This window comes from Zerene cesonia, chromosome 19, assembly GCF_012273895.1.
Source record: "Zerene cesonia ecotype Mississippi chromosome 19, Zerene_cesonia_1.1, whole genome shotgun sequence".
Taxonomy (NCBI): domain Eukaryota; kingdom Metazoa; phylum Arthropoda; class Insecta; order Lepidoptera; family Pieridae; genus Zerene; species Zerene cesonia.
Genome location: NC_052120.1, coordinates 4,345,706 through 4,357,436, shown reverse-complemented (window position 1 = coordinate 4,357,436; position 11,731 = coordinate 4,345,706). Strand labels below are relative to the sequence as shown.

The following is an 11,731-nucleotide window of genomic DNA, read 5'->3' as shown; positions in this document are numbered from 1 at the left end:
CATCCACATAAATAATCTACCGAAAAATAATACAGTAAATCGTAATCAGTATGTTTCGGATCACAATCTTTTGGACAGTTTACAATATCATGGGAGTTAGATTCCCGCGAGAATGTAATCTAACGATGTTTACAATTTTACGATGATAGGTATAAATTAACTGTTATTAACATTGTTTTATGTATAGAGGTTTAGATATTATAAGCGTTTAAATTCTAACCTTAAATTGTTAAATAATGAATAATGCTATGAAATTCTTACTTATCTATACTAGTCTATCAATAACATATTTACTAAATATTATAAAGAGGGAAAGTTTGTAACATTGAATCTTTTTTTTTTAAATCTTCGCAAATACTGATCTGATACAATCATATAAGTTCTTTTACTTACAACGGTTCAACCCGTGCTACACCGGGGCTATTTCTATTGTTTTAGTGATATAATGTGACACTATAACAATTATACTAGCTGGTGCCCGTGACTTCATTCGCGTGGACTTTGAACGTGAACAAAATCGAGGAAGAACTACTTATCTTCCGGGTCTTACCACAGATGTCGGTGATTTTGTCGCTCATGAGACTGAACAATGCCTGACTCCTCAATTCTAATTCCTATGTAGGTACATGTTAAAGTGTAGCTTGGTTCTTGGAGTTCCACTTCAGATGTTACAGAACTTCAATTTATATTTTTAGCAGACAATGCTCATCACGTTTAACAATTTTTGTTATGACACAGTTTTTATATCCAACTAATATTATAAATGCGTGTGTTTAGTAATCAAAAACTTTTTAAAGGATTTTAAACGCAATTAATTCATTAAATTATTAACCCGACGTTTCGAACACTTTACTGCGAGCGTGGTCACGGGGAGACTGAGATGTCAACTGTCTTGAAAGTCATACAAAAATTGTTGTTTGTGAAATACCTCCACCTATTTCTCCGCAGTGGTATGTAGAGAATTTTTCTGGATGTTGGCAGTATTGGCTGATAGTGTCTTCTGGTCTTTTGGTACGTCCGACATGGGGTTTTAAATTCTTGATAACAGGATCCCAGGTGTTGGAAAGCTGTAAACCATCTTCTCTATTGAAATTTGGATGTTTTTTAATTTCAATAGCCTCACGTACAAGTCATGGAAAAAATCTATTTTCTGTGGCGAGGATTTGTGGTTGGTCGAATCTTAAGAAGTGGTTGTTGTCCAGAGTGTGTTCACATACCGCAGACTTCTTGTAACGCCTATGCTTGCGTTAAAAATCCGTTAAAAAGTTTTTAATTTCTAAATGTATAATACTCGTGTAAAATAAAACACAAGAAAATACTAGGATGTGTGTTTGTTCGTTGCTCTTTCACGCAAAAACTATTGAACCGATTGCAATGAAATTTGGTACGTAGATAGCAGGACAACTGGAATAACATATATGCAACTTTTTATCCGATACGTACTTAGGCGGGTGAAACCGTGGGGCGCTGCTAGTCTCTTATAATTTGGATGATCTGTTGGGCTTGAAGTAAATCTTCAATTGAACATAACTTCTTTTTCACTTAACCGATTCTGACGAAACAAACTTTTGACATCACTCCAAATTATATTAAATCCGATGAGTAGTTTCGAAGTAATAACGTACCACAGACAAAATTCCCAAAAATTGTTTTTTTTGGTTTCTGTTACTTTTCTTTAATCGCCCCCTATTAGTTTTTTCTAAAAAATGTGTAATATAAAGACACTCGATTTTACTGTCTTATTATATGTTCTTCTCTTCTCTACCTCTCATCTCGTTCTATCACGAGAGAATTATTTGTTATTGTGAGTATTGTATATTATATGAATATGTTAACTTTTATTACATTGATTGATCCTTTATCTAATTTGAGAAGAAAATCTATAAGTTTTGTTTTGATGAAACTGCTATAGGAAATAGTGTAAGCAAATTTAAAAAATGTTTCTCTTGGTATCTTTAATAAGCGTTTGAGTAAATTTGAAATATTAGGCAGTCGTTCAAAACTGTATCTACCAGCGTTTTTTTTCGACAGTTTTCAAATCGACTGTCATTTTTTTTTGTATTTCATATTTTTTTACACGGTAAAGCGATTCTTATTATTTTATTTTTATATTTGATAGCTGGTACCTACCATGATGTCCTATGTAATTTTGATCAAGGTCTGACAATTTGAAGGCGTAAACAGTCTTCGAATCGCGATTTTGTTCAAAATTATTAGTATGTTTTATTATAATATAAAAATATTATGCTCTAAAGTCATTATTATGATCGAAGGCTCCAGAGTAAAAAAATGTAGTAAGAATAATAAAGCTCGTACCTACTTACCACAACGAATATTTGACCTTAAATTGTTATCGCCTCATCTTACTGCATAAACTCACGCCTTGTGTATAAAAAATTTTAAAGTAGAAAAAGGGATAATTACGCCACTTCACAGCTTTCATCTGATGCCCGAAAGACGATCGGTAAAGTCGTCTAAGTCCTATTCGGTGAAAAAAGAAAAGATCCTGTCTTCAAAAGGATTCAAAGCTTATTATCCTCTTTTACACCGCCCGCTTATTCAGGAAGTAAAACGATGTTTATGTACTTTCTTTTCTAAGTATATTAATATGAGTTATTTATTTAATATTAGGATTTCATTTCGGTTATCACAGTGTATCAATATTTTCTTTTTTATATACGATGACAAAGGAAATCACAATCATTCTTATATGTTTTTTTTATATCCATTTGTCAGAGAACGAATATATTCAAAATAAACAATAATCTGTTTGAATCCCAGAAACATATAAACTCAAATGCTCCAACTCAACTTTTTCATCAAACATTCAGTCTCTAATTATTATTTAGAGTAAATGTGAATTACAAATAATTGACGTACCTTGTGACAAGTTATTAGCTTTATTGACTACTAAGTGCACAAAGCTAAAATATTTTTTACTTTTAGCATTTTGTTACGAGATTGTGTAATAAAAGTCTTTAGATCAGCGCCAAAGAAAAGGGGCAACTGAAGGGGAAGGTTTCAGTAAACGCAACAAAAACACGACGTTATTAGCGAGATTGGTGTAATCTGACTAATCCGTTTTGGGTAAGGGAGCGCTCAGCGGCATACTTACAGCGTCAATTATTGAATAAACATTATCATCTTAAGATAAATAGTATCGAGGAAGATTATTGGTTAGGCTACGATTCGGTTTTCGTACTAAATCGTTCATTTAAATACTTGATATTTTAGACTACCTCACTTTTACTTACAAAAAATTAAGAACGGAATAGCATAGTTTTGGGAATTAAAGTAGGTGCTTTCAAGACCGTAGGATGCCTTATTTGGATTTTTCAAAACTTAACTTTTTTTTACTTTTAGCTGATTTTCTATAAATGTTGCCTACATAATTTTAAATAAATTATAATTATTTTATTAGCTTTACCTAGTGCTCATAACTTTTAGTTATTCTTAATACTTAGTACTTTTTTTGGCAGGAGATCGACTACTGGATATCCCCTGCAATGTTTGTGGCGACAGAAGTTCAGGGAAACACTATGGAATATATAGCTGTGACGGTCAGTATTTAAAACTAACAACATTGGATTACAATTTTTGAATATTATACCTGACAACTTTATTATAAGTTATGTCAAAATTACAAGAAATACCTACTATTCAGTTTTTTACATAAAATAAACATATATTGTTTAAAATAAAACAATTGTACGATAACATGAATTTTAATTGACGCTCAAACTCAGAGCTTTTGCAATAGATTTATAATTTTATTTATTTATATATATTTATCGTGGGAGTCGAGCATGCTTCGGCACGAATGGGCCAGCTCGCACCGGGGAAGTACCACACCCCCACAGAAAACCGGCGTGAAATGAACTTGCTATTAGTGTTCGTACGGTGAGTGGGGGAGCCGGAGGCCTATTTCCTTCTCCTAGCCCTTCCCTATCCATTCCTTCTTTCTAGTCATCAATCCTTTCCTTATCCCTTATCCCTAAAAAGCGGGCAGAGCATTCTCAGAGCATTCTCATGCTTCTGCGAATGTTCATGGGCGGTGATGATCGTTTACCATCAGGGGCACCACCAGCTCAGTTGCCCGCTATGACATAAAAAAAAACTTCTATCTACTATAATATTATTCTCTTTTGTTATGCTCGTTTTTCTCAACACAGTGCCGTTTTAAACTAAAGGTTGCTCCGGCTTCTTCAAACGGTCCATTCATCGGAACCGAGTATACACATGCAAAGCTGGGGGAGAGATGAAGGGTCGATGTCCTGTCGACAAAACGCATCGCAACCAGTGCAGGGCCTGCAGACTTGCTAAGTGCTTCCAGGCTAATATGAACAAAGACGGTATGTATTCAGCATGTTGAACATAATAAAAAAAATGATAATCCAGATAGTATCCGCTAGAAGGGAGCATTTGAATGTATTTAGATATCTCTATACGGTTAAACCAAAAACATTTTGGCTGAGTTTTTTCATAAGCACAGTACTAATGAATACTTGAAGAAGAATAAAAGAAGATTGTACTTCACGTAGACAGAATTAAGCGCCAGATCTAATTTAAAATATCAGACGTAGTTAGGTACATTACATACATACGTTCTAGTTATATAACTAGTTAAACAGACAGGTTAGGTATCGAAAACGTTCACGTTGTGCTGCACAATAGCAGCACTAGATATGCCCGGAGTGTACACCATAGAACACAATCCATTATACATCAGGCTCACAGCAGGTTGTTTTGTCCGTGGAGCGCTGAAATATTGAATGAAATAAAACTAGGCAACACCGACGATCGCTTCAATTTTCATCGCGTCCCCACCTGTCATTATGACGTTTCACATATTCAATATTGCGGTCTGCATTGTCAGCTCTGGGTTCTTTTACATCACGTTATTTATGTGTTCAGTTATATTGAAACAGCATCAATGCATGAATAATTTGAAATTCAGCACGTTAAAGAAAATTGCAAAAATGTATTTTAAAGTACCTACTTATAATTCACCATAAACTACTTATGTAGATCACTCGATTAAATCTAAATCTCTATAATTAAGCGAAATACTAAGAATAATTGAATATTCATGGAGTCCCATGTCGGTCGCAAGTCGGATGCTGGTTCTCATACTCGAATGTGACAGAGCTTTTGCGATTCTTAGTTAACGTGTAGGGTTGTCAAAAATAATTAATGAAACTTAATATAAACTAAATAAGAAACGGCAACCTACAAGCCCTAGTAGAAATACTTATAAAATCTAATAATAACTTTAAATGGGTTGTAAATGAGCAACGGTATGGATGTTATTATAAATGTTGCTTGTATTATAAAATCTCTTCATAGCAGCCCTATATTCAAAAGTAGCAAAGTGTGGTCTCGCCGCAGGTGCTTCGTCGTTTAATTATTCACGAGCATCACTTTGTGCCGCCGCGGCCCGGATTACCTTTATATGTTTACTCGCTCGCGTAATTATACGCCCTCACGAAACTTACCCGTCACGTGAGACAGTACTTATTACTAAATGTATCTAGCGTAGCTAAAAACCTTTTTTATTATGTTGATAAAAAAAAAATAAGTCATGAATGTATCTAGACTAGATATTACAGGATTGTAGATTCTATTACTCGAAACAATTTTCAAAGGCGTTATTTGGTACAATGAAAAAGCAAAATTAGGTCGAATTTATTTCTACACATTCGTCAATATGTATCTAACCTCAATTTTCCGTTTTCTTTCGCACGATCAAACAAACGTAATCCTCAATTTAACTTTTTGAATTAATTCGAATCGATAAAGCTACGCGCTACGCTCACTTTGCTACGAAAAACTTTCCCGCGCGGCGAAGAAGTTAACGGGTCTTTAATATTTCTATAATATAGTAATAGTAAATGTTTTATTTTTTTCTTCTCTTTGAGTTTAAGTATCATTCTGAACTTGCTATAGCTACGCTGCTACGATGATAGGGATGGAATTTTTTATACAATTATTTATAATATATTAATATTTTCCACAGGCTTACTCAATTATAATATAACTATAGAAAATAATTCGTATATTCAAAAAGTTGTATTCTAGAGATGGAAAAAATATTTAAATAAAAATTTTCCAAATTATTATCACAAAGTCTTTTAATGAAAGCAAAGTGTCGCAAAGACGCGCAGTCGTGGGTGGCGCGCCGCCGACAAGGGGCAAACTTTTCAATTACCGCCATGTCGTGTAACCCCGCAGCGGGTTAAATTAATTCTCTCTACTTCACAAAAAGATTCACCTACCCCACACCACCCCTGCGAACCAACCGTTCTGCCTTTTTCCCAATTTTCCCTGATATTTTTCGGCGCCCGCCGGTAACATACTGACGTTTCACAATATTTATTTTTAATTTAACGGTTCGCACGCAAGATTCGGAATTCACAGTGCGTTACCTTTTGAAGTCTTTTTTTCAAAGATTGAAACAGTAATGAATTGAAATGAATCGTTTCCCTTGTTGCGTTCTCTGAAAACATTCAAATGTTTAGAATAAAAATTATGTAGCTGTATGGTGTATTCCGAATAATGTTATTTCTTCATAGCATTGAAGTATAGTATTATATTATCTGTGTTATTGAGTACTGAATATGTGATACCTCCCCTTTACTTTCCGGTGCTAATTGCGTAATGTATGGTTAACCTTATAATCATAGGGATTTATTTATTTTCTATCATTAAGTAACAAATTAACAAACTAAAATATATAATAACCACCCCATTGTATCTGCTATAAATAATTTTAAACATCATTCACATCGTCTATAATTTATTTAACACGTTTTCTTTAATACATTCTTGAACACGCTAGTGCTAGTGAAATATCTCGAACCACTGAAATATTTATTTATTAACTATGCATTTTATAATACCGCACAATTTTTAAGCACCGTGTTTTTTTGTTAAGCAAGCATCTACTCGTCGAGAAAAGGTATCATATCATCATATATAATCCTTAGATCTTATGAAAATCAAGCATCATTTTAAACACTTTTCAGGATTTCCTTCTTTTTTAACTTACATTTACTATAGTAAATATTATGGATAATAGATCATAAAATGTTTTTATTGATGACATTAATCATAAACGCCCCTTTAATTTTATTGCTCATCAGTACAAAAGTATTGCGTGTTATATTGTGGACTTACACCTATCGACAGCGTATCAAATTGAAAAGATCGCTGTTTGGGAGCAGTTTAGGAGTTGGAACACGTGTTCGACACCTCCTGCGCTCCTGACCACGAGGGGACTGTGAGGGGCTCAATTATTCTGTTATTGTGGAATTATTAATGCTTGTATGACCTTTATTGCAGTGTTACAGTTCAATTGTAGCGGACCTAAGCTAAGGTAGAAACTGTATTCTTCTACTGTTTGCAATTTTCGAAAGGTGCTTGAATCAACCTTTGAAGTTGGTAAGGTCCGCCCATTTCAATAATAATTGAAAATGAAACTAATTTGTTAATTTTCATACAATTTTGTTAATTCATGAGCTGAGTCGGTAAATAGCGCAAAAGAATAAGTAAATCGGTTATTTATATTTTTTATAATCCAACCATATTGAAATAGAGTGTACATTTGTTAATATTCATGGTTTGTAATTCGTAAAGAAAAGAAAACATGTAATTGGAATACCTGTTTAAACTTAAATTTATGTTAAGTCCGTGAATATGTAACATTTGTATGTTTTAAATAAATAAAGGTTCAGAGACCGAGGCACGAGGGTTCGATCCGATTATGTGATTTATACAGCGCTTTGTCAGAGTTCTCGCTACAATACGAATTATTACCAATATTTTGACAATAAGTGAGCCCACCCTGAACATCACACGGAGGGAATGAATTTCTCACATCAAATTTAATTTTCAAATATCGTGCGTGAACAAATTATTGCACGGTCACCGTAATAAAACTAAATTATAATAGGATAAACCTCTCGTACAGCTGGTAGGTATAATGATGGTATTTTTTTCGTCAGCTTCCGTGATAATTAATTAACCTGGGCGATGCAGTCGGGGGTTAATTGCGTTACATCCGAGTGGATTTGTTGAGGTTTAGCTGTGATTGCTTTTTGTAATTAAATTACAATTATTTGATAAACATTTGAACTCTCAGTTTTTACATGAATGAAATCTAAATAGAAGTGTTTTGTTTTCAGAGTTAACTCAAAAAGTTTTGACTTCTTTGAATAGTTTTGAATGTTTGAGTATGAGATAAATATAGTCTCAGTTGTAAACATTGTCAAAAGAGTTTAGATGGTGAAATAAAATAGTTTGGGAACTTAAATTCCAATTGATCTCCATTTACTTATTTCGAAAGAATTGAATACTTTCGAACAGTTTGATTTGAAGCATTTTCTAAAAATACTTTTGGTTGGTTTGTAAACTCAAGGGTGTCACAATACAAAGTTGTTTATAGTTAGGGAGTAAAGTGTTGTAGCGCACTCTGAAACTTGTTCAGTTTGAAACAGGCAAACGTTCAAAAACCGCTGCCGGTTACCGTCCGCGTCGTCAAGTTTTTCCATAGACAAACTGTTATTATGATAGTTCATTTAATATTTACTCGGACTAATTGAACACAAAATGTAAATACAATGCATTATGTAAATATTTGAAGCTGTAGCATTAGATTCGAGTGATAAAGCTGGTCTCGATTAAAATATGGGACTTCGGTAACATTTTTTCAAAGTTATTTTGACATTCAATTATAATTTCACAAAAATATATGTATTGATACTTAGAAATTTTGTTAAGTAGGTATGTTTTTCATATATACATATATGTAAGTTATAAAGCAACACTTTTATTCAGGATTCTGATACACGTAATTTTGTTGATTTATTACAAGTATATTAATAATTAATATTAATAAATAATAATTTCACAAACGGTTGGTTACGTGTTTATGATCTTAAGAACTAAAGGTGAACAAGAACATAGATAGATATTTCTCATATTAATGTCTGTGGACTTGAAAGTATTTCTGAGATCAAAACCTTCTGTGAAGCTGTGTGTTTTAAAGAATTGTGCTCTTTAGATATGATTGCGGTAAGGAATAATTTTGTGCGCAGGTGAGCCGTGGGAGCCAGGGCACCTGACGCGCCCCCTCTGCCTCTTCGCTGCCCTCCGCCCTCACTGGCTCGTTAATGATGATGTGCTCAGCCAGCAGACTATTTCACTTCTGAATACATCTTTCTCACTTTTGATTCATCCTCCCTATCACGCTCAGGTGTAATGCTCTCGGTATCTCTTTCCTTTTTGGTTCGCTTCGTCGCATCCACCTAGTCAATTCGGCAAACGCGTATCTACTTTGTGTCGGAAATGTAATGGAACAAATGCGGCTGGAATTAACGTTGAAACGAATGTCGGACCACGGGGTCGCTCTCATCGGATATTTTCCACACGATGATTTTGATGCGCATCTATGGAACTGTAATGTTGTCGGAAAGGAAGACATTTTTATAACATATTTTATTATCTGTTGAGAAATAGTTATTTAAATAGTCGGTACATCTACCTATACTTTGTCCAAAATTGCTCGCGTATGAAAAAATATTATTGAAATTTTGAATAATTCCCTATTCCAATAATCTATGAATAGAGGTTTGTAAAAGTTATATTACAGTAACATAGCAGTAGAGGTTTTATCTTACCGTATCGTATTCCGTACCTCTCCATAAGCTCTCCATTTGTGCTAAGTCATGATATCTGAATTCCAATGAACCGACTAAATATCTAATGACTAGGAGCTTTCCGACATGATCGCTTTATTAATGCAGTTTTCTGCTATATGTATTGAAATCATAAAATAAATATTATATATAGGTCGACGGCCTAAATTAAATATGTCATAAATAATATATCATGTATAAATTGTTGTATATTAGAAATTAAAAGAACGATTTAATTTAGGTTATTGTATTATCTGTGACCGTGCTTATAAAAATGAATAATGTGGAATTAGGATAATTCGATAAGAAGATCACTAACATTCTATAAATATAAAATAAGTTGCATGAATAGGTATATTTTTACATGCAAAAATTCCTTCTCTTCAATATTGAAAAATTATTTAGTCATTAATTACAATACCTAGTAAAATTATTAATACTTAAATAAGAATTTCAAATATCATGCTATATACCTACGTATACGTAGTGCCTCTTACTTGGTCGGTCAATAAACCTTTTGACCATTCACCAATTCGGCTTCGTGAAGCTTTCATAGGCTAGGCGAGGAGACTGGGATTATTGGGTCATTAATCACACCCCCCGACGTGACTGGTGGCCACCTTCTCACTTACCCCGATGGTTAGATACGGCTTTTCAATATTATCGATAAAATTTGTACATTTAGATTATAATGTTTTTATCGTCAAAGGTAGCTATAACGACCCAAAAATTGTCTTGGAACGTAAAGTAAATTAGTTCTGCCTCGTGATCAAAATTTTTCTATTCTTTCAAAATTTCTCATAAATTTAAGTCGTTCAAAATTTTGAGCGAGTTAAGGTGAATTCTGAAATTTTCAAATAATGTTCATAAAAATAATTTAATCATATTTTTGTATTATTTAGCTTATATAGAAAATACCTAGCACTAATCAGTTTACATATGTTTACAAAGAATGAAAACCAAGAACTTTTTGTGATATTAATTTTTGAAAATTAATTTTCAAGTTATAAACTTATACACACATAAATTTAATACCCAAATGCGGTACAGCCTAACACCTATATCGAAATCTGTATAATGAGTATCAATTTATGCTTCTATCTTTTTCATATTTTACGATCCAACTTTGTATTTGCTTACAATTTTTGCTTGTATCGTAAAAACTATTCGAATTCATAAAACTATTCGATAAGAGCAGGAACAACACTACAATATCGACCGCAGCACTCCATTTACACGAGAGCAACGTAGATACATAAGTACCTGCCCCACTTCCTCACATGGCATGGTGTAAGTTTCTACAAAGGCGTTTTCTAGAATCTTGTCTTGAACTGAGTCTAGACGTGACTAACAAGACTTAAGTTTAAGACATCGTTTTGTAAGATAGCTAAAGCTTGAGAAGCAAGCAACATAAGACTGTGCGGTATTTAACAATGTATGATTTTTTATTTATATTAGTCTTTAAATTGTCTGTTATTTAATATTATTCGCTTTATAATAATTATGCCAATTTTAAGTACCGGGAGAATTAAGACGAAAAGTACAAAAAAAAAATTACGCCTGAGGCTATCTATCACGTCATGTTGTTCCGATTTTTAAACTTTTTGAAAAATGCGTTTTGTTTACTTTTAATTGCTGAGCACCCTCGCGCCTTTGTATTATGTATGTGTATTTGAATTTCACCCTTTGAAAGTTTGTAGAGTAGGTAAGTCATTGTAGATATTTTAAACTTAGTTATATTTTTAAATTATAATCAACATATCAGTACCCGTTATTGACATTTTCATTTTCGGTACCAGGTATTAAGTCTTAAGAACTAATAATCTACTATATAAAAATAAGTCGGCTTTTCCTTCCTGACGCTATAACTCCAGAACGCACGAGCCGATTTCCACGGTTTTGCATTCGTTGGAAAGGTCTCGGGCTCCGTGAGGTTTATAGCATAGAAAATTCAGGAAAAAATTCAACGGAAAAACGGGAAAATTTTTCACATACAGCCATCTGGTAGCGAAACGGAGTTCGCCGGATTTGCTAGT

The 11,731-nt window shown here is 33.4% G+C and overlaps 1 protein-coding gene across 1 annotated transcript in view; it reads left to right on the top strand.

Moving 5' to 3' along the window:
• LOC119834517 (nuclear receptor subfamily 2 group E member 1) overlaps window positions 1–11,731 on the top strand; it is a 23,737-nt gene that overhangs the window by 4,385 nt on the left and 7,621 nt on the right. Inside the window, exons 2-3 of the mRNA XM_038358906.1 lie at window positions 3,480–3,560; window positions 4,191–4,352. Coding sequence (XP_038214834.1) covers window positions 3,480–3,560; window positions 4,191–4,352 — 243 coding nt within the window. The remainder of the gene's footprint in view (window positions 1–3,479; window positions 3,561–4,190; window positions 4,353–11,731) is intronic.